The following is a 24,463-nucleotide window of genomic DNA, read 5'->3' as shown; positions in this document are numbered from 1 at the left end:
ATAATTTAATAATATAGTAATGTTATTATTTTTATATATAAAATAATTAATATAATATGTTATGTATAATTTATTTTTATTTTTTAATTTATAGTATATTATATGAGCAATACTTTTTTTTAAAAAAATATTGTTTGTATTTTTTAATCAAATAGTTTACTTCTAAGATTGTATTTGAAGAATAATTATATTTTTTTGCTAAATAAAATCTTTACAATTTATTTAAACACTTTGCAGTTTATTTTTACTATATTACCTTTGTCTTTAGAGACAAAATCACTGCTTGTAATATAGTTAAAAAATATAAATAATATTATAATAGATCAAAATGAATGAATTAAAATGTAAAATTATCATTAAAAATATTAAAAGTACATTAATAGTGTCAAATATTATAATATTATTAAAAAAGTATAATTATTAAAAATAAATTAACAAAATTATGAATAATATTATATTAAAAGTTACTATTGTTAATAAATTATAAAAGTAAGTTATATTTAATTACTTTATTTTACTTAATTAAATTATACATGTAAAAAATAATTATTTTAATTTAAAATTCTTTGTAACCTTAATAGATATTTTTTAAATTATTTTAGTACTGAACTAAATATAGCTAACATCTAATGATAAGGCCCAAGACAGAACAATAAAAAAATGTTAAAGATCTAAAATAATAAATTTGTCCGGTCCCGACATGGGCTAATATAAAAAATTAAAAAACTCGATAAAATAATAAGATAATAATTTTTCGGGAAATCTCTTTATAATTTTCGGTCCCAAGAAAATCATAAATTAATAATTCATAGAAACTGAAAAAAAATATATTACACTTTATTGAAATATGATTCAATAGTTGTCTGTTTTCCTTTAAAGTTCAAGTCTATTTGGAGTTCATCTCTAACTTTTTTTATTGCATCCAATAGCTCAGGTGTTTTATTTTTGTATTGTATCATAAAGTTGTGAAGAGTGTTTGGTATGTACAGTATAATTACTTAAAAACTCTTTAAATTAATAATTATTAATTTATCGATAAATTAATAACTCTCTAAATTAATAAATTTTTTAAAGAGTTTCTACTGTATTTGATTAAAGAGATAATAGGAAGAAAAAAAAGGAAATAGTTAATTTTTGGAAATTAAAAAGAAATTTTTTTTCACCTCTTCTTTAATTCAAATTTGAATTGTTTTTCTTTTTAATATATTTTTTAATTCAAATTTTATTTTCGCTCTTATTTGCTTCAACTCAATCAATCAGACCCTAGTAGTAATTTTAGAATGACTTATTTTTAGTAGATAGAAATTATTAAGAAGTGTAAAATTGAAAATTTTGAGCGTGAAAATTTTCTTTGCTTTAAACTGGAATGCTATCTTTTATACTGAATTTTGAACTAAAAAAAAATTGTTTCTTGTAATTTGTAAGTTTATCAAATAGGTAGGTATTTATCTTTCAATGCGTCTACTATCTGTTGTCATCTGCTTTTGAATTTGGTGTTGCGTATTTTTCATACCCTTCCTTCATTCACACATTTTCATCCACATATTTATATATTCTATCTCATTTTCTCTCCACGTTCACACATTTCAGTTAATGGGAAAAAAAGTAAAATAATATTTGCATACTTAATAAAGTAATTTTTAATTCTATCTCTATGACTAATGAGTATAGGAATTCTACCTCTATGACTAATAAGTATAATAAAAGGATTAATCATGATAAATAAAGTTTGAATTTTTATTAATAGAGGTGACTACATTTAGTGTCCAATAATATTTTAAATAGAATTGTCTAAAAAAATATACACAAGAATTTTTTTTAATCTAAATTATTAAAAAATTAAATATATTAGTGAGCTACCTTTTATTTTTCTCCCTCTTCCCTTTATCCGACAATCTACCATGTTCTTCCTTAATAAAAAAAATAAAAATAAAAATAGAAGGTATCCTGATTTAGTTTTATAATTCATATATTAAATTAGAATACTTATCTTGAATAAAAATATTTTAGAATATTTTTGGTTAATTAATATTTTTTTTATAGGAGTTAATTTTTTATTAATGAAAGTGTTCTTGTTTTTAAAATTTTCATAACATCTTTAGTATAATATATTTTTTTCATTTACTGATGAAAAATATATATCAATCTTATTATTTAAAATAAATTTAAAGATTAAATATTTTTTAATCTTTGTATAATAAATAAAATTTTTATTTTAGTCTATAAATTTTTTTTCTTCTATTTTTTATCTGTTTAAAGTTTAAAACTACTCTTTTTTTATTAATCAAAATTATAATACATCATTTAAATTTTTGGGTGGCGTATATGAAAGTGCTTTCTCAGCTTTGTGCAAGAAAAAACAAGTGGAGAGCTTAAGGACATTTCCAATGAAAACAACTCATTTAAGTTGTTTCATGCATTGAAAAATGAAAAAAGTGGTTCTCAATGTGCCATGTCAGCATTAAGCAACAAACAAAAATTTACTCCAATGATAAGAAACTTTAAGAAATTCAATTTTTAGAATTTTTTTTCAAATTATTTATGAACCAAATTTAAATTTTTATTAAAAAAGACAATTGCACTACAATAAAAGAATAAATTATGAGAAAAAATATACAATAAGTAGATATTAAAAATAAAATAAAACAATAGTAAATACATAAACGTTTTTATTTATTTTTTATTTTCTTATTTTCTTTTTATTTTTTTTTATTTCTTATTTCTACTTGCTAGTCTCTTTTTCTTCTTCTGAGAGTTTTTATCCTTTTTCTTCACGGTTCCTTTTCTTCAACTCCTCCTTCAAACTCTTTCTGCCGCCGCCGCGCGCTAGGTCCAGGTCGAGGCTCTGTGTCGCAGCAAGCCAGGTCTCGCGACAGAACGTCCACTGCCGTTGACGATGGCGTCATCGGCTCCAGCTTCAATCACGCGCCTCAGCCGTCCAACCACCACCGCGTCTCCTTCCGTTCACAAAGGTAAGGAACAGTTGCTTCACTAAGCAACCCTCTCTCTTCTACAAGAAACTCTTGCTGCCACGTCATACCCCTCCAATGGTAAGTAACTGAGGTTGGGGTTGCTTGATAGGCCAATTGGAGTTGCTCTAATGGTTACAAGAGTACAAAATTCGGAACAAAACTTGGCTATATCCGCACAAACAGGACATCGCAAGAGCGAGCGAGCTATAATATATAATGTATGTGTGTGCCTTAGCTTGGCTCTCGTATTTGGCCTTCAGAGCTCGCTGCAGCCATAGCACCTGGATCAGGAACTGTCGAAAGGATCTCTCCAGATACACATATGTTGAACGCCCAGCTTGCATCACATCCACTAACAAGCAATAAAAACATGCAACTCATTTTCTCATAATTTTCCCTTTCTCATACAGTAAATGTCTACAGTTGACTGAGCTCCAGCTAATGCAGCTTCAGAGGAGAGTACAAATGCGGCACAAGCATCATGACCAGAATTTGGTTTCTGTAAAGTCAAATCATTGTAAGAAACAGTAAATAAGGTCATAAAAATAATGAAGGGAAATGAAGAGGTGTTACCTCTTCAAGAACCGATGATGCTGGAATAAGGGCATCTAACAATTTTCTATAACCAGCACTAGCGCCCCCCCCCCCCCCCCCATATTTACTTACAGCAGCGATGGAAGCTGCAAGTGCTTCAGCCCCTGAATCAACAAAAGACTCATGAGGGATGGACAGTCCAACCAAAATGGATCAAAAGGAAATTGTAAAGTTCTAGTTAAATGTTGCTTGATTTGGAGAATGCTCTCACATTGTTTTGATATGATACCAGCATGCGAGCTCGCTTTCAGATGTGAATATGTTGCCTTAAATATTGTATATCTGGAAAAAATCAGTTAGTGACAATAATCAGAAAGCATAAATGATTTAACTTTAAAGGAGGCATAGGAATGGAAAATACATGATCCCACTTGTTCCTCCCATAGATCTTCCAATTGATGAACCAATTTTACCGACAGTCTCTGCAGCATCATTTAGGGGGTAACTGCAAATAAATAATAGCAGTTTAGGTCAAACTGTTATCACAATCTAAATTGACAACAATTTTGCAGCAACCACCTTTTTAGTTCCTCAAGGGCATAAACTCTTATAATGCAAAAAAGAAATACATATATAAATAATCCATTAATCAAATAAATGGGCAAATAACTGGTCACACACGGATTCAGCATATTGGAAATAATATTAGATCTAAACAATAAAAACAAAGTTATATAGAAGGCTAAGCTCTGCAGAGCATAAACTTACTTTTTGATGTCCTCGAATTGCTTTTGCACCTCTATACATTTGCAGAAAGAAACCAGACACCAAATAACACACATTATACATTGACAAATAAAAATAAACAAGTAAACATTTGAGGATAGGACTCAAAGTTGATCCACAGTCACCATCACCAACTTTACCATCCCATTCATTTAGATCGTCCTTAAGATTTATAATTGCATTTGCAGCAGCTTCAAAAAGCTACCTCAAGAATTTGGCCTGGCTAATTTAGTTGTAGTGACTGACTTCGTGGCCTACACAAAGCAAATATGGAAACCATATTTCACAAATTAACAATTTCTTGTTATACAAACAACTGTTATTCACACTCAAATCTTTGTTTTGTACTGATTGTATGACTAGCAGGGGGTTCATTTATAGAAGACAATTGGATTGAACTAATGCAGACAACTAAAAGTCACAATAAAATCATTTAAACTAAGAATTTGATTGCATGGTAGTAAAGTAGTCTTGATTCTTGACAATTTTTTTAATGCTTAGTGCAATAAATAACATTAATACAAAATTGGTTGTTGATAATCTTAATGATATTAGTTTCGATAATAAATACAGGACTCATTGTAGATTTTAGAAATATTGCATGACCAAGGGATAGGAAGTAAACATAATTTGGAGGAAGGTCGAAGCATGACTCAAAATATAGCTACAGAAGAGAACCCGGTGGCCAGGTGCTGGACTTCTAGCAAGAAGTATATATATATATATATATATATATATATATATATTGTGAAAAATGTTTTCTGCGAGCTGGAATGTCATTTTACGCTGGGACTCATAATTCAAGGTCTGATGTGGAGTGTTATGGCGGATCAGCATTAAGAAGGGCCTGCTATTAGAGGACTCCTCCAAATTCTCTACAAATGCTGAATGATGACGTTTCTCTCTCTTTGGAACCTCACAGTTGACTGTTAAATTTGCTATCTCCGGAAGGTTTTCCAACAGGCAACCATGTTGGCCATGCACCTCCCAACACATCCATCCTGTCTGACATTTTCGGTAGCATGGACAGCAATTCCACACTCAAAAATGAAATCCTCCCCCAATCCAGTAGGTCAGACCAATGACAATGACCAGAACAGAAAGTATAGCCTTGATGAGTATTATTGAATGAGAAACATAAACCCAAAAGAACCAATACAAATCAATAACTGGAGCAACAGCTCCTCAGAAGAAATTCTCTCCGCCCAACTGAATGGCTCAATGTATACATAACTACCCCCCCTTCATACTAACGTGAATTAGTCGGTTCATACCATCTTATTTCTTTTAGAATAAACTCCCCAAATGGCAAGCTTTTCTTGTTGCTGACCCACTATAACTCCTTCCATGACAGATTTTGAATTACAAGCCTTATTATATAATATTAGTTTAGCTTCAATAGCACTTAGAAGTACTGCAAGTTTTGTGTTAACAAAATAAATAATTAAACCACATATAGATTAAGAGCAGCTAACTATAGTAACAAACTAGTATCAAATATAAAACAGAAAAAGAATGCAGGTCAAATTTTAATTTTCAACAACTAAACAAAAAAGAAACACAGGATAATGTGATTAAGAGTTCATATGAACATTTTTCACAGGGTTGTTATTAAGCATAAATATACCATTGTCTAGTTTGTTAGATCACAATAGTTACATGTCATTAGAAGGGAAATGACATGTAATTTACATGGATATACCTCATTAGTTTTTGTTGATCGAGACACTGGAATTGGAACAGGAATCTTAGCAGGTGGGTGATTACCTTGAAAGAAAAAAGAATTACAAAAGTTCAATAGATGAGCAATTAATAAATGTGCTCCAATCAATATTACATTTGAACACACATTTTAGAGGCAAAAGTTTGTTAAGTACAGATAAAATTGAAAATTTTCATGTAATAAAATTGATTGATGAAAACTAGAGTGAATTATCAACCATCAGCAGAAACAAGCCAATAAGGAGCTTTAGTTGCGGCATCTAATCGTTGAAGAATAAGTGGATCAGCTTTCATGATAGAAATCGAGAAACCTAAAAGAAAACAAAATATGCTAATCAGAACTTTATAATGTATCACAAAGAAAAATTGATTGTCATTATCTGTGGAAACAAACCTGCCATATCAAGTGAAGTCATAAATGACCCTGCATAAACTCTATCAACAGCCAGCCCATGCTCAAGCTGCAATTTTGGAACTGCTTTTCCAGCTGCAATCATTAGTTCCATTATAGGAGTGCCACCTAACCTGCATATGAAGAATCATTAAAAAATAAACAATCTACTAAAAAAGGAAAAATTTCTGGTCAAAAGGAATCCTGAACATCAATAAAATAATTGAAATTTGAAAGCATCTTTAGATGTAATATTTGAAATTTTGTGTGGGATTCATTAGTTAGAAATATCTGAAAAATATTTATAAGTACAATGAATTCTAAATTTCAAATATTTTTCAGATATTTCTAACTAATGAATCCCACAAAAATCAATAATCTACAGGTGATTTGATAATGACTTGATAGTAGGTGGCCTAAAAAGCCTACAAACAATCAATAATTGCTATGATATAAGTTCTTATATGCTCTGATATCATCTTAAGAAAGTGGGTTAAAAGCTTAACTCAATCTTACAAAATCAACTTGTAAGATAGGGGTTGTCCCCCATTTATATACTCTTTAATTGTCTTATCTCTAATTGATGTGAGACTTATAAGTACAATAAATTCTAAAAGAGCATGGATCTTTCTTAGAATGTGGGTTATAGGCTTAACTCATTCTTACAAAACTAGCTTATAAAGTAAGGATTGTTCTCCACTTATATACATTATTATGACCTTATTCTTGGTCGATGTGGGATCTCTAACACACCCCCCTACAAAAAATCAATAATCACTAGGATATAGGCTCTGATACCATCTTAAGAAAAAAGGATTAAGAACTTAATTCAACCTTATAAAATCAGCTTGTAAGGTGAGGATTGCCCCCCACTTATATATATTCTTTAAATAACTTATCGCTAGTCAATGTGAAACTTGGGTTTTTTTTAATATACCCCTCACACCTAGTACTATTGGGCTTGGTACGTGGATAAATGATAGGTGATCCTTTTTTAATGAACTAAGATAGGCAAGACTAGAGTTTTTCTCAACACACCCCCTTAAGCCCAACACTATTGGTCTTGGAGTGTGTATCAATGCTGGATGACCCATTTAGAATGGATCTAAATAGCTCTAGTACCATCTTAATATAGTGGGTTATGGATCTAACTCAACCATACAAAACCAACTTGTAAGGTGAGAATTTTTCTTCACTTATATACATTATTATGACTTTATTCCTAATCGATGTGGGATCTTCAACAATCTTATTAAAAATACAATATAAGAATATACAAATACTGAAGACTGAGAAGTGAAGATTGAAGAAGGGAGCTTAAAAAACCTACAAAAGATGCACACACAAAAAAGCTGTTAAGGTTGATGAATTTTTAAATTTTAATGCTACCTAAATAAAAGGCAATAAATTTTCAATATAAAATACACCAGATTAGACAACCTTTTTTGATGAAATCTCTTTGGTTGTAGACAAAAATGTTATCTACTATACACACTGCACTCAGACATACAAACATATACTTAAAAATTCAAGTTCCAACATTAATAATATTAGCAAAATTCAGGCAAAGATAATATTCATGAACCAACCCATTGATCATGAGGATCACTCTCCTCAAGTTATTGGAACATAGTTTGTTACCTGAAAACATTGACATAAACAGATTGTGACCCATTCACTACAATGATAGTTGCTACACTTGAAGAGACACAAAAATAGTTAATACTTGAAGCACTTCCAATGAAGAAAGAGTAAATTGATAGTAGATTCAATTTTGGGAAACTATGCACATTATTCCCGCCAATTCCCAGAGTTCTTTGTAAGATATTGTAGTCAATTTAGCAGATAAAATAGTCCATTTGGCATCTTTATGCTGCTTAGAGAATGCCTCTAGAATGGGTTTTCTTTGTACAAAATTTGTAAGATCAGGGGGTTCTATCATTTGAATATACTTCCCAATTTTAATTTTTAATTAGTCATTAATTCTTTTGGACTCAATTTAGAGAAAATAACTTTTAATCAGTGTATTGTCCTGTTCTCTCTCTTACAAATGCTAGTCTATACCAACATAAGTCGGCAGAACACGGTTTGGTCTCTAGTGTCTCCTATACCCTAAAAATTAGGCACTGATGCTAGCAGGTAGCTTCTTGAATAGAAAATAAAAAAAAAAAGATAGAATAGGATGTCTATATGAAATAGAGAGGGGGAAAGAAAAATAAAGAACTTAAAACACTATAATTCTGCAGTCTCATAAATATGATAAACAGGATGCCCGCAGTACAGTCAAAGGCAAAGCATCAAAGTTCATTTGTCACAAATACACCAACTGTTTTGATGTGGTTGAAAGTACATGTTAGAAGAACATTTCATTCCCAATAGCATACACCCATCAAGAGCTTTCCATTAATATTGTGGCATACCATGGACAATATTTGCTGCAGAACATGAGAAACCACCACATTTACAGGTTGAATATCAGCCACAGGCCCACAGCTGCACCAGGTTCTCCATGCTGTAAAAGAGTAAGAGGTAATCAGCATATTTTGGAACTAAAATGAGAAATGAAAAGATCCTCTGATCATAGGTGATAGATACATTTTGGATATGTGGACAACATCCTTGATGAAAAGATGTTTGAAAAATTTTATGCAGTATTTAGAGTTCCAACTCCATACAATCCATCCGTAAGTATACTTATGCAGGAACATATTAACAGACTCCTCTGTCAAGAATTCGTTGAAGCAAGTCATGATGCTGCTTTGTGCAAAGTGCATGAATGTAATTGATAACACCAGGAGGTGGACCATTGCCATGCATCTCATTAACAAGCTGCCATGCATATGAGATTCTCCCAGATCTGCACAAGCCATCAACAAGAGAAATGTAAGTTATGGTATCAGGAACCAAATTTTTTAGATGCATTTCTTTAAAGAGATTAACGGCTTCATCTATCCTTTCACTCTTGCATAGTCCTTTAATCAAGATGGTATAACTCCAAACATCAGGCGTCAAACCCCTCTTAATCATCTGTTTAAATAACAAAATTGCTTGGTCGAGATGTTCACTTCTGCATAAACCAATCAACAAGGTACTGTATGCAACAACATCAGGGGATGGACCATTATGATGCAACTCATTCAAAAGCCTCCACGCAGAGAACAATCTCCCACATTTGCACAAGGCACCAATAAGAGAAGTGTAAGTTACAATATGAGGAACCAAATTCCTTAAATGCATTTCCCTCAAGAAACTCATGGCCTCACCTACCCTTCGATTCTTGCAACACCCATCAATCAATATGCTATAACTCCAAACATCAGGCTCCATGCCCCGTTTAATCAGCTGGTTATACAGCGCAATCGCCAGGTCAAGACGCTTCCCTTTGCACAAAGCATCCAACAAGATACTATAAGTAACAGCATCCGGCACCAGACCACTCTCATGCATTGCCTTCACAACCTTCCAAGCAAAACCCACCCACCCTAGTCTACAAAAGCAATCGATCAACAAATTGTAAGTCACAACATTCGGTACCACATCCTTCCCACACATCTCATCAAACAACTTGACAGCATCATCCAATCTCCCAGCCTTGCAATATCCATTAATCAAAACATTATAACTCCAAACATCCGGCGCAACCACCACCCTATCAAACAACCTCCTCGCCTCGTCCACTTTGTTCTTGAAACAATACCCCGCCATCAAAGCCGAGCAAGCAACAACAACAGCATTAGCCTCACAACCTCTCTGAAGCATTTCATCAAACACCTTGCGCGCCTCTCTCACCATTCCCTTCTTACACAAGGCATCAATTAAAACAGAAAAAACATAAGCATCAACGCCAACACCATTCAAAAGCATCTCCTCCGCCATGCAAACCGCCTCGTGGACCCTTCCGGCCACGCAAAACGCTCTCACAAGAGGCCTGTAAGTGAAAACATTAGGCACGACATGATTGCGAATCATCTCACGGTACAACTCACACGCCTCGTCCAAGAACCCTTCCTTACACAAACTCTCGACGATTGTACTATACATAACCACATTAGGCTTAACCCTAGCGCTGACCTCTAGCATCCTGAGCAACGAAATGGCGACGCGCGTTTTTCCGTTATCGCAGAGGCCGTTGATTAGCGTTCCGTAAGTGACTTGGTTGAATTGGAAGCCGCGGGCGAGCATGTGGTCGTGGAAGCGGAGCGCGGTAGGGAGGGCGCGGGCGAAGCAGAGGCCGTGGAGGAGGGTGTTGAGCGTGACGACGTCGTAGGGGAGGCCGCGCTTGAGGAGGGTGCCGAAGACGGAGAAGGCGAGGGGGAGGTTGCCGAGGTGGCAGAAGCAATTGATGAGGATGGAGAGGGTGACGTGGCAGGGGGACTCCACTTGCGCGCAGAGGGAAATGGCGGCGCGGAAGCGCTTCGCCCTGGCCAGGGACCCCAGGAGGCGGGTGGCGCGTGCCGTCGAGGAGGTACTTGCGGTTGAAGAGAATGTGCGGAACAATACTCTCTTCATCTACGCTCCTTCGGAGAAAATGGCAGAAGCTGTCGTAACTACTATCACTTATATTGTAGAATAAGGATTACAAAGTGGCACGTTGTTGATACATCATATCTCTTACGCTTAACGGTATCAGGATTCTGCGAATGGTCGAATATAGTTGAGAAAAGACCTAGATATTCAAATAGTTTCTATCAATGTGGACACACCTTATTCAGATTCTTCGGGAACCACGAATACTAAACATACCAATTACCAAACACTACTGTCATTCATTGGACTTGTTTACCTTATTATTTATTTATTATCTTTTGTTGTTTAAGAATAATAAATTTTCTTTATTTTTGAACCTAAGTAAAATAGGTAATGATCAAATATTTCCTTTAGTCCAGGATGAACTGAGGCTTGGATGTATTAAACAGAGCAAGCAGTAGGATAGTTCATCGGTTTTTGTTGTTGTATTCTTACAATTTTAATGACTTTGTGGCAGTGATCTGAGTATAAAGAACCTATATTTGTTATTCTATGTGAAAGTTTGTTTAATGTTTAATTTTATTTTTATTTTTTTGGAATGAAGGGAGCTGTTGGGCATTCTCTGCAATTGGTGCGGTGGAAGGAATAAATAAGATTGTAACGGGCGATCTGATTTCATTATCAGAACAAGAGTTGGTGGATTGTGATACATAATATAACCAAGGATGTAATGGAGGACTTAATGGACTACGCCTTTGACTTCATCATCAGTAATGGAGGGATCGACTCCGAAGAGGATTACCCTTACCTAGGTGTTGATGGTAGATGTGACCAATACAAGGTTAGTAACCACCTGAATCCTGATTATTTGATGATAAAAATACTCATCACTCTAATTTTTGTCTTCATGTTTTTATTTTTGTTATTTTTCTTGTTTGCAGAAAAATGCTGAAGTTGTTAACGAAGATGTTCCGGCCTACAATGAGATAGCCTTAAAAATGGCCGTTGCAAATCAGCCCGTGGCAGTAGCTATTGAAGGAGGGGGCAGGGAATTTCAATTATATGTATCTGTAAGTTTCTAAATTAATTTTATTCATGAACTAGAAAAAGAAAGGCGTGGCTATTGCATAGTAGTAGAATGGGAAGATTCAAAATTATCAAAGCATATATTATATCTAATAGTCCTTTGTGAATTTCTTATATCATGTTTTGAGCATTGTTTCATCCCCTAAACGTGGGCCTTAGATTACCTAAATGGAATTGGGAGTGTGCATAAATCAATTATATTTTGATACTTCAACTCATAATCAAGTTTAGTCCTTAAAGCAAGTTTGAGTAGATGTAAAAGAAAATGTAGATTTTACATGGAGTTAAAATCCAATTGTTTTATAACTCAATTTTAATGAAGATTCATTTTTGTGAAACTAAGAGCAAATTTGCAACTGCTCACACAAGTAAGCTAATTGGCCCATTATTCAATTTTTATCTTTTTCATTTGTTCTCATTGTTATCATTTAAAGCTGATAAAAATCAATATATCATATGTTCATTAATCATGTATGTGATAATTGGTTTAACTCTGGCTAATTGGCAATATCATCCAAATCATTTTCTACAGTGTATTTAATTTGTATCGACATAAGTTTCTTATTAGTATATTTAATCTCTTGTCAGGGTGTATTTACTGGTAGATGTGGAACAGCACTAGATCATGGTGTCTTGGCTGTTGGATATGGTACAGATAAGGGTAAAGATTATTGGATCGTAAGGAATTCATGGGGTTCTAGCTGGGGAGAGGATGGGTATATCAGATTAGAGAGAAACGTGGTTTCAGCTAGATCAGGCAAGTGTGGAATTGCAATTGAGTCATCTTATCCCATTAAGAAAGGTCCAAATCCCCCTAATCCCGGACCATCACCCCCTTCACCCGTCAGCGCGCCAAATGTTTGTGACAATTACTATAGCTGTGCCGATAGTGCCACTTGTTGCTGTATATTCCCATATGGAAATTTCTGCTTTGAGTGGGGTTGCTGCCCTGTTGGAGGTGCTACCTGCTGTGAAGACCACTACAGTTGCTGCCCTCATGAGTATCCAGTCTGTGACATTAATCGTAGACTTTGTCTGAAGGTATGGCTATGACTATCTAATATTTTCCTTCTGCTTGCATTTTAAACTTAAACTGAATTTTTAGGTGGAACTAATCATTGACTACTATTTTAGATCTTTGTGGTTGATTAGGTCCAGTTGCGTAATTCTTTTCTTAATGATTATGAATATGTTTAAATACAAATTTAAAAACGTTTATGAGAATTTCTCTACCGAAAAATATTCTTTATTTTTATTAGATAAAATCTCAAAAGTACTATTAACTTGTATCCAAACATATTCTATATAGAGCAAATTATGCTCAGGACTTGTTAAATTACAAACTTAATAGTACTTTTGAGAATTTCTTTAATGAAAATAAGGTTTTTGTTTTTTTAGTAGATAAACTGTTAATAGTGCATAGGTTCTTACACTTGAGGTTTTTCAAGGTTGCATATGACTTCCTAGTTCCTACTTTCTAGGATACACAATGTAATATGCTTCTTTGTTAACAGAAGGTGTTGGCCTTAGTGTTATATATAAGGAGTGTTTGTGAAATATGTTTTAAACGAGGTCAGTGAAGGAGTAGAAGATCAAGAGACATGGACAGAAATTTTATGGAACCTTAGGGGGTGTCGGTGTAATTCAGTCATGATTTTATAAATTGTTTTCTGTTATTGATTTGAATTGTCTGTGAATGACAGAGTAAGAATAATCCAATTGAAGTGAAGGCATTGAGGCGTACTCCAGCTAAACCCCATTGGGCCTTTGGAGATACTAACAAGGTCAGCAGTGCTTAAGCAGTTAAAGGGAATGTGTACGTGCAGAAGGAGCCGATGCTGAAGTAAAGGGAAGATGAAGGACTGAAACACTATCCAATACACTTCTCCTTTAACTTTCTCATATAATGCTGCACATAACTTACAGATCATTGCCATTTTATTAAGATGCAAACAGAAGTATTCTGCATCAAATTTCAGTCAGACATTGGCTTTGTACATAGGGTTATATTATTTATGCACTGTATTTGTATTCAAATTCTAAATGGCGAACTTATTTGATTGCTGTTAGTTTCCAACTTCTGTAGATTATTCTATAATGCAGCAATGCTTGGATTTATCCCATATTCAAATGCTATTTTAGTTACAATGTGGAGTACACCGGACCCCTTCCTTATTCTTTTTTGTTGTAATGCATTCTGTGTTCAGTTTAGCTGCTTAAGTTGTGATGATTTTTCGATTGGTGGAATTGATACAGCAACTTTTGACACAAAATAGGGTGGGCTAAAGCGATAATTTAAATAGGACATGCGAGATTCAGAGTTGATTTCATGCATAATTTACATATTTAATATTTTTTTTATATAAGATAAATAAATATAATTTGTTATAAGATGAGGGTTAAAATGATATCGATGTAATTTTTACTAAATATTACATTGTCGAATAATTTTATATTAAATGTGAATTTTATAAATTCAATCATTAGATTGAATTTTTTTTACTCTTAGATTATATATACAAAATTTAACATTAATTCAAGATGATTTGATACTTCATTCTTGTAAAACAAAATTTACATTATATATATATATATATTTATATATTAAAATATAATAAACTATGAACGTTTTGATTACCTTCAATTTATTTAATTTTAACAAAATTTTATATAAATATATAAAGTAATATAAATTTTTAATCTAACGATTAAATTTACAAAATTTATATTTAATATAAAATTATTGAACGATATAATACTTAATAAAAATTACATTAATGTCATTTTAAGGACTAAACCAGAACAATAGAATAATGTTATGTTAAGATCTAAAAATGACAAAACAAAATAGGTTAAAATAAGAAAGAATGATATTGACAGAAATTTAAAATATATTTAAGTTAAAAATATACAATAACATTGTATTTTTTTTATTTGATTAAAGAAAAATTAGGAAGAAAACAAAAGAAATAATTGGTTTTTAGAAATTAAAAAAAAAACTTTTTTCCATGTCTTCTTTAATTCAAATTTGAATTGTTTTTTACTTTTTTTTTAATTCAAATTTTATTTTCGCTCTAATTTACTTCAACTCAATCAATTAGATCCTATCTTAGAATGACTTATTTTTAGTCGATAGAAATTATTAAAAAGTGTAAAATTAAAAATTTTGAGTTCGAAAATTTTCTTTACTTTAAACTGGAATACTATCTTGTATCCTGAATTTTGAACTAAAAAAAAATGTTTCTTGTAATTTGTAAATTTATCAAATAGGTAGGTAACTTATCTTTCAATATCTCTACTTTTAGAATTTGGTATTGGGTTTGTAATTCATACCCTACCTTCATTCACACATTTTCATCCATATATTTATATATTCTATGTCATTTTCTCTCCACGTTCACACATTTCAGTTAAGGGTAAAAAAAAAGTAAAATAATATTTGTATACTTGATAAAGTAATTTTTAATTCTATCTCTATGACTAATGAGTATAGGGAAAGGATTAATTTTCTATAACATGATAAATAAGGTTTGAATTTCTATTAATAGTGTCTAATAATATTTTAAATAGAATTGTCTAAAAAAAATATACACAAGAAAAAATAATTTATCCAAAATTATTGAAAAATCAAATATATTAGTGAGTTACCTTTTTTTTTTCTTTCTCTCTCTTCCCTTTATCCAACAATCAATCATGTTCTTCCTTAACAAAAAAAAAAAAAAAAGCATCCTGATTTAGTTTTATAATTCATATATTAAATTAGAATACTTATCTTGAATAAAAAATATTTTAGAATATTTTTAGTTAATATTTTTAGTTAATATTTTTTATAGGAGTTAAATTCTTTTTAATGAAAGTGTTTTTGTTTTTAAGATTTTCATAACATCTTATCTTTAGTATAATATATCTTTTCCATTTTCGGATGAAAAATATATATCAATCTTATTATTTAAAATAAATTTAAAAATTAAATGTTTTTAATTTTTGTAAAATAAATAAAATTTTATTTTAGTCTCTATAATTTTTTTTTCTATTTTTCATCAATCTAAAATTTGAAACTATTATTTTTTTATTAATCAAAATTACAATGTCATTATCAGTGTTCGAAACTAAAGTCGTGTATATATTAAACTAATTTTTTACTGCTAACTCAACCTAATTATTATAAAATTATTATTTTTAGTCTATATTATTATGTCTCTTTTTTTCTTTTTTCTAAAGCACTCATGATAAGAATAGAAAAAAAAAAAAAAAACTATCAATTTTGGTCCAATTGACTATTTTAGACCTAAATATAACTATAACTAACAAATGAATAGTCTTACTCGTGACAATGAAATAAAATGTTAATATTTTTCTACTCCCATGTGATCAGTAATATATTCATTATTAGTGCATGTGCCCATAAGATGCATAGAAAAAATGATATGTTGATAAGTAATATATTCATTATTAGGGCATGTGATCAGTAACATAAATGGTAAATATATGTTGATAAAAGTTATAAGTGGTTTTTAAGATCAAACTATATTTAATATTATATCTTTTCAAATTATGCTTAATCTATTTTTTAACAATTATATCTATTTTTTAACAATTATATGCTTAAATTTAAATTTATTTAAATAAAAAATAGTTTAAGATTATTTTTTTAGAGTTTAGGATTTAGGGTTTATAAGTTAAGATAAATTTTCTAATAAAAAATTAAATATAAATTTCTCTTTATACTTTCAATTACGATTCATATAATGTTTTCTTAAGATTAATCTCAAATTATCAACACTTTTTTTTAAAACTTTCACTCATGAATTCCACAATATATTTCAAGTCCATATATTTGACACAAAATGTAAATGACTTAAATTAGTGTTTCACTCAATTAGAGGGATTTGATATATTACTATCAAAACTAAGAATAATATTAAGAAAATGTAAACATAAAAGATACATAATTAAGTTGAATAAAGAATGATCAACCAAATATAAAGCTAAAAAAAATTCTACAAAAACATTTAATATTTAATATCATCATGATTGATACAGTATAAACATTTCAAATTTAAATTTCATTTACCATATAAACAATTTAGTAGGAGCAAAATTTCAAATATAAAATATTTTATAAACCTAATTTAATGCTAGAAAATAACAAAATATATTATTTTAGTAACAAAATCAAATCATCCTCTTTATAAATAAGTTATTTTACTTTTGGTAATTGAATTTGAATAACATCGGTAGGTATAATGTGTTTTATGTAACACTGTACATTTTTGTTAATTATTGTTGATTTGAAGATCAGTTTGACCTTAAGGAGAATGTATATAATGTTTCTTTTAAGACTTGAGCTACATAAGTCCATTTAGAATCTTAGACATAGTTTAGAGAGATGAACACTAGAATCAAAAGTGACACTACTTACTTCTAATTCCATACACTACTAGAAAGATTGTATTCTAAGTCGGTTATTTTGCCATATCTACATCGGTTTTAAAACCGACTTAGATAAGGCCGTCGTAGATGAATGAACATATCTACGTCGGTTGCGTAAAAACCGACTTAGATGTACGTATACATCTAAGTCGGTTTTTACAAAACTGTCTTAGATATGTACATACATCTAAGTCGATTTTTATCAAAACTGACTTAGATGTATATATACACATCTAAGACAGTTTTTATTTAAAATTGACTTAGATGTGCATATATACATCTAAGTCGGTTCTTGCTTAGAACCGTTGTAGATTGTATTTTTTTTAACCTGGTTAATTTTTAAAATAAAACTGATTCAATTATAAATAACCTGCAAAAATTGATTCAATTATCCAATGCAAGAGAAACCAACAGAGACCAATTTGGGATCGTTATCATTATAGAAATGGCTCAATTACATCATTATATAATATATATCTCTTACAAGGAGAAGAGAAGATCAAAAAAATTAGGTCACACTACATTAGATATGCACTGGGCAACCTAATACTGAAACCACATTCACCTATTTCTAAATTTTACATGTAATACTAGACCTTTCAACATGATCTATTTCTAAATTTTTATGAAAACAAATTTCCCCAATGAATCCGAATGTCTTCCAATTTGGTTTCCCCTAATGGTGTAGCATCTTCAAAAAGCTGCAACATATATACATCATATATTAGTTACATCATAAAAAGCATTAAAATAAATATTTTTAAATAAATAAAATATTAAACAAGAGATGTGAGTTGTTCAATCATTCTCTCTGGTCTTCCCTTTCTCTCAGAGATATTAATTTATATCAAATAAACCCTTGGTTGAAGATTTGGTCTCAAGAAATAAATTATTTAGTATTTTTTTGGTTTCTTTATAATGGTGATGATGCTAAAATTAGAACCTGAGATCTCATACATATTATCTAACTCCCACCAATAAATATCAATCTTAATAGTTATTTAGCATTGAGTTGTAGTAACATATCCTGCCACTTTCATTTTAAATCTAATTACTAAAACTAGAATGAAATTAATCTCCCCCCTTCTCTACAAAATATTAAAGACTTTACTATCATGGAAGTAAAAATGTGTACATAAAAAAAAAAGAAGTATATATATGTTGTGTATCCTTAAATGCATTAAAAGTTACCAGTTGAATGTTATTAAAAAAAAAAAATTTACCTGTTCGATTATAAAATTTAAATATAATTTTATTGTCGATCCAGTTTGAGAAGGCTCAAGGATAGTTCCAAAGCCAACAGTTTGATGGACTTGGATAAAACCCGGGCACAGCACATTAAAGCATCCAGCAGATTTTTGATCTCCTTGGACCTAAGAGTATATATTTCATTACCACAAAATATGTAAATCATTAAAGAAATTAATTCAGACACGAAATAATCTAGAAAAATAATATGTTGCATTCCTTACTTTCCAAAAGCCAGTTAATCTCGTTTTACTGTCTCCATATAAGGCTGGAGACACCTGATATATGCATCGGATAATTAAAATGATAAGAATAGTATATTTATAGGGATTCAAAAAGATTAAAAGAGAGACTTTAATTGAGGAGTTATAAATTCCTCCTTAATTTAAATAAACAAATAGAAAATATAAAGAAATGATGAGAAGCCTGTGAGATTGCCACCAAACCAAGTCACTGCAGTATTGCAGTCTGCGCATGAGTCATGAATACTGCTTCACAAGATCCGTCTCAATCGCATATTACTTCTATTTTAAAATAATATATAATTCTTGAAAAATCATTAGTTATGCAAAGTAAAGTAAAATTAAAAAAACTAAAAGTAAAATGCATATATAATGGGTTTTACTTGCCACTCACTCAAAGAAAGCGGCGGTGTGGGACTGTGTGAACTAGGCACGTCAAAAATAAAGAAAGAGTGGATATAAGATGTTTTTGGTCAGGGCTAAAAAATTATGACAAAATTGGGCTTAAATTTATTAAAGCTGCTATATATCTAAATGTGAAAAACATAAAGACACAAGTGTAATTACCGTGTGGTTGGATTTGTACCAATCTCCAATGAGAACAGTGTAATCTCCAGAGGGATCAGGGAAGGGTACTGGAATTCTTGGTCTGCTGAGAATCCTGATGCCTCCAAAAGCTGGTGAAGTATCCCACGAGACAAACACTAAACAATTAGCTAAAGCGAAGTTAGCAAATTTATCTACAGGTTGATTTCCTTCTTTAAAAAAGTGAGATATATGAAATCTCATGTGAGCACATAAGGAGAGACATTTATGCCACCGCACCTTTAATGATCCAAGACACCAAGGATGGATTCTCTTAAGCAACCAAAATCAACATAGAGTCACATTCCAGCCAAAGACTATTCCAACCTACTTCACGTGCATGTTTCACTGCAACTAGTTCAACACATAACGATAAGAATATCAATATAAGATGCAAAACCACCGAAAAATGTGCCCAAACTATCTCGATGGATACCATCACATGCAGTATATCTTGGAGAGCTTAGAACACTACCATCCATATCACATTTAATAAATCCTTGAGTAGGGCATACCAATTCTCATGTTCCATTCGCATACATGGGTTGCAGAAGTGCTTCCCAAGACCAACTCAATTCCCTGCCGAATCTACCATGTTCAATTTTCTTTTATTAATACTATTTGATATTTGTTTTTGGACATACATTCATGAATCAACACTAATTGAAAAAGTAACAAAATATAATATTGAACACTGAAATCACACCCAATATAGCAAAAGACTTGTTGTCCCAAAAGCAAAAGCAAAAGACTTTAAGGTAATGAATGTTCAGCCAAATATTTGTTTCCCATCTTTGTTTCAAGTAGACAAATGACAAATTTTTATAAATGACAAAGAAAATAATCAATACAATAGATAAAATGTATAATGGGGAATCTGTTAACAATTTTAATAAAAATGAGAAGTTAATTGTATTTTCCACTCTTATGCCATAACCTTAAGAAACTTAAAAAGGAACTAAAATAGTATATGTATATATGAAGTCATAAAACTGCATCAATAACAACATATAACTTGCTTGATAGTTGCACAATATTTCAATAGAAGGTCTAAAACTCATCATACAAGCATAGAGTAGAATCTTATAACTACGAAACTCACTTAAGAACTTTCCAACAAACACTAATAGGGATAAAATATAAGTTGCAGAGACATTAAAATTCTGAGACTAGTCATGTAAAATATAAGTTGGTTCTAATATAAAATCATACACAAACTAGATATGTGGAAAAGACAGGATTGTCGGATTGAAGGAAAGAGACTTGTCAAGTTCTTGTCGCCAAACAAAGATTGCTTACAATGATTAATGCAAGGATTGCTATTTTATAGGAGTTTAGATGGCATACAATTATTGATGATAATTCATAAACCAGAGTAGTAGACACATAAGGCAAACTTTATTGAAGTCCCTATGATGATATTAATAAAGACAATTAGCTTTGTTCGTACGTTATAGTAGGCTTTTAGCAGATTGGGTTAGCCTTTGCAATTGCATCATTTTCCAGAATCAAAATCTAATTCTACATAATATAAAATAAACCATAACTTCCCGATGTTAGAATACCAACACATTTTATGGACCATTATTAAATTACAACTTTGTTGTCAAACCCTGAAAAGGTGGTAAACTGAGTAGAAAAGGCCATTGACTAAATTTTTAACTCTAATAATAATATAAGAATGTATGAATTGTCTGCTATACAGAGGAAAGAAAAGAGGGGATAACATGAATAAAGAGAAAAAGGTCCCTTTTTTGCTGAACAAACAAACAAACAAACAAAGCCCCCTATTGCTAAACAGATGCTGGTTTGTTTGCATTTGGTGCTAATGCTAAACTAAAAAAAATTTTGAGAATACAATGTTATATCATATCCCTTCTGTTACACCAGGCTAACAGATTGAAATTGGGCTTAGTTTAGTTGGAACAAAGACCCAAAGCCTTCGAAAGAGAAGAGACTCAATCCTGATGAGCAGGTTGTCTTATTCCTTCAGTTACTGTGATCTGTCCTGTGTCTCCTTGGTGTTTTTAATACTAGTAAGTAGGTATTCCTACCAAATTAGTGGATCATTTCTCAAGCCTATCAATTCCTGTTAATTAAAATTACTTTGCATGTCCTTTCAAATATTATGTCAAATTGAATGAAAAGAAATCAGTAATACCTCCTAATTCCAAATCAGAGCATGCATATTGTGTTAGCATAATCAATGTAGCCAAATCAGCATTGACAATGCAAACTGATCAAATCGAATGACAAAAGCAAAATCATAAAATACAACCACCTTGAAGATAAACTACTTGCGACTGGGTAAAAGAACACAAGCCATGCGATTGGGTAAAAGAACACAAGCCAAAATATATTTTCCAATCAAGACAATTTTAAACACTCAGTTCAGTGATTAAATGTAGCGCAGAACAAAACAATATAGGTTTGTTAAAAACAAAAATAGCAAAAGGAGAAAGTGATAATCATACATAACCACATTTGTTCACAATTTTGACACAATATCAAGTTTCACTCAGAAAACACAGTCTAACAATCAGAATAATAGATAAAATTACCGTGAACAACATCCGCAGACTAATCAACAGAAAAAATCATGAGAATTCAAAAACCATAAAAAAAAGTGTAAAACTTCAAACACTAAGGAAAAAAGATAAAAAGCAAAGAAGCAAAGCACAAAGAATTAGCTTCACCCCCACCATACATAGCAACAAGGTTATTTTCTTCCCATACAAAGTAAAAACAAAAAATACCCCAACATATTGTGTAATTAGCAGTTGTTACGACTGCAGGGAAGGAGAGTTGGAATTCATTCATATCTTTTCAATTGTAAATTGAGTTGTAGCTCTATTTCAATAGGAGGGTCTAACTGTACTGTTTTATTGCAACCCGAAGCACCCATTGTGATTTCCATAGTCACCATGGTCCATAAGCTTAACCGTGTGGGAATCCAAAGACGAATGCTAAAGCTTAAACTATTTATTTGTCCATAATGCTGAAAAATACTTAAAATGTCGAAACTCAAAAACCCTTGGTTGGAAATGCTCTCACAAGAAATTAAAATAGGCAAAGTCTAATTTGAAGGTGAGAATGATTACCGTAGAAATGCAGAGAAGAAGAAAGGAGTGTCGGTGCCGTTGTTTGTTGGCGAAACGACGTCGCACGGAGAGCGAAAGGAAAGCGTGACCGTGCTTCGTTTCTCAATAGCTTAGGAAATAGCGTGAGCGTGCTTCGTTTCTCAATACCTTAGGAAAGTTGTCTGTGCGGTGTGCGCAGTGATAGTCAAAGAGGCTTGAAGGGGGAAATGCTTCGTTTATGAAATAATGTTAGGGCAAATGCTTCGAGACTGAACGACGCGCATGAATGGAGGGGGAAGGCATGAATTTTGGGTCTCCATCTAAGTCGGTTTTACACAAAAACCGTTGTAGAATACTTCACATCTAAGTCGGTTTTACCAAAAACCGTCGTAGATATACTAGTATTGACTTCTTTTATTTACAAAAATGTCACCGCATCTTATTCTACATCGTTTTTCAGTAAACCGACTTAGATTGAGCGACTTAGATTATTCTTTTTGTAGTAGTGATAGTTGGTCTCTGATCCTTCTTTAGAGTTGTTTGGAGTCTTTAGTGTTGAGGTTCAAGCTTGGAGAAAGCTTTAAATAAGATTTCCAAGGCATTGGGCAGAGCTTTCTGGAGGATCTCATCTTCTTCTCTTTTCTTCTTTTTCTCTTAGAATTAGAGGTAAGGGAAGCCAAAATTTGTTTAATTGTTAATTTATGAAGTTTAATGTTGTTTGATTTCATGGAACTTGTGGCTATATTGTTCAATCTTGGAAGTGAAAATAATGTATGTGGAGATTTCAGTATTTTGATGCCTATTTTAGTGGATTTGATTATTTAATCATTTGGTGGTTGCATGTTGATAATCTGGTTGGATTTGGGTTATTTCTGATGCTTATGTATGGTTTGGTACATTGCATGCATGGATTTTCTGAGTTTCAGAAATGGAGAGCCAAAATCAAGATTTTGTCAAGTGCATAATTTCTCATCACGTGCAGCGTTGGGCATGACAAGGGTTAGAGGCTCTTTGGCTCACTGACATTGACATTGGACATGAAATTGGTAATGTCAGGTGTGAGTGCCTAGACAACACTGAGTGCCAGTTTAGTGACGTCAGACATGAGTTAGGCAGAGGCTCTCTACTTGAAATGAGGTCAGTGTGGATTTAACCATACTAGACATGATTGAAACAAAGACTTTCTACCTCATTCATGTTAGATGCGAGATGTATATAGATGATTAAATTGTTGAATGTTGAGGCGATGATGCTTGAACCCTTAAGGCATTAGGGTGTGTTATGTTGGTTGACTTAGGAATAAAGAAGATGATGTTTTAAAAGTTGGATATCCCATTGTAAATATTATGGTGCTCCACGAGCCTAATTATTGAAAACTCTTATTGAGTAATTGACTCTTAAAGTGGATAATTGAGTCTCTTCTAGGACCTTAATTGATGTCATATATGGGTAAGGTCAAGGCATACCAATTATAAGGGACCACAGGATAAGGTCAAGTCGAATTATATTTGATTATAAGTGACCAATGTTGACCCGTATGGGGTCAAGTCAAGCCATACGTACATGTATAAGGTGACCAAAACAAGTAAGGTACAAGGGGTCAAAGGTCAAAATCGCTAACTAAGTACTAGAAATACATGGTATTTGATGCGTAATCGGCGGAATAATCCTATAGGTGACTTAGTTATACAGGCTAATGAAATGGTAGGTTTACACCCAAGTTGTTCTATCCTGATAGAAGTATTAGACTTTTTGGCTTAAGTGACAAAATTCGAGAAACCATGTTGTGGATTTTTATCCAAATTGACTATTGATCTAGATGTATTAAGAAGATCACGTTGTTAGTTCAGTAGGGTCAAGCCACTTAAACTGCTCATCTTTATTGTAAGAGATCTCTTAGTTGAAATATGTGACAAC

The 24,463-nt window shown here is 31.8% G+C and overlaps 3 protein-coding genes and 1 long non-coding RNA gene across 13 annotated transcripts; 1 reads left to right on the top strand and 3 right to left on the bottom strand.

Moving 5' to 3' along the window:
• Nucleotides 1–2,576: 2,576 nt before the first annotated feature.
• On the bottom strand, nucleotides 2,577–8,020 carry LOC145951958 (putative 3,4-dihydroxy-2-butanone kinase). The gene is made up of 10 exons (XM_083064167.1): nucleotides 7,995–8,020; nucleotides 6,409–6,539; nucleotides 6,233–6,325; nucleotides 5,995–6,059; nucleotides 4,502–4,546; nucleotides 4,275–4,396; nucleotides 3,928–4,011; nucleotides 3,778–3,848; nucleotides 3,546–3,670; nucleotides 2,577–3,471 (listed from the first exon to the last, which is right to left on the bottom strand). Exons 1-10 carry the CDS (start codon nucleotides 8,003–8,005, stop codon nucleotides 3,358–3,360), a joined length of 861 nt encoding a protein of 286 aa, XP_082920293.1. The 5' UTR covers nucleotides 8,006–8,020; the 3' UTR covers nucleotides 2,577–3,357.
• A 1,094-nt stretch (nucleotides 8,021–9,114) lies between these two features.
• Nucleotides 9,115–10,914, bottom strand: LOC145951635 (uncharacterized). Its single transcript, XM_083063167.1, has one exon. It carries the CDS (start codon nucleotides 10,912–10,914, stop codon nucleotides 9,115–9,117), a length of 1,800 nt encoding a protein of 599 aa, XP_082919293.1.
• Nucleotides 10,888–14,106, top strand: LOC109814202 (cysteine proteinase mucunain-like). Its single transcript, XM_020378571.3, has 5 exons — nucleotides 10,888–11,028; nucleotides 11,477–11,713; nucleotides 11,814–11,942; nucleotides 12,547–12,999; nucleotides 13,662–14,106. Exons 2-5 carry the CDS (start codon nucleotides 11,603–11,605, stop codon nucleotides 13,755–13,757), a joined length of 789 nt encoding a protein of 262 aa, XP_020234160.1. The 5' UTR covers nucleotides 10,888–11,028; nucleotides 11,477–11,602; the 3' UTR covers nucleotides 13,758–14,106.
• A 3,698-nt stretch (nucleotides 14,107–17,804) lies between these two features.
• Nucleotides 17,805–23,065, bottom strand: LOC109802857 (uncharacterized). 10 transcript variants are annotated; one of them, XR_014429655.1, is made up of 7 exons: nucleotides 22,568–23,065; nucleotides 19,903–20,054; nucleotides 19,707–19,820; nucleotides 19,449–19,585; nucleotides 18,864–18,917; nucleotides 18,615–18,764; nucleotides 17,805–18,092 (listed from the first exon to the last, which is right to left on the bottom strand). It is a non-coding gene; the product is annotated as an uncharacterized LOC109802857 (long non-coding RNA). The 10 variants fall into 10 exon arrangements; XR_014429656.1 differs by having other exon boundaries at nucleotides 19,707–19,814; XR_014429659.1 differs by having other exon boundaries at nucleotides 19,903–20,045.
• Nucleotides 23,066–24,463: the final 1,398 nt, after the last annotated feature.

This window comes from Cajanus cajan, chromosome 9 (assembly GCF_000230855.2).
Source record: "Cajanus cajan strain Asha chromosome 9, NIPB_CcT2T_4, whole genome shotgun sequence".
NCBI classification, from domain to species: domain Eukaryota; kingdom Viridiplantae; phylum Streptophyta; class Magnoliopsida; order Fabales; family Fabaceae; genus Cajanus; species Cajanus cajan.
This window is presented reverse-complemented; position numbering and strand designations above follow the sequence as displayed.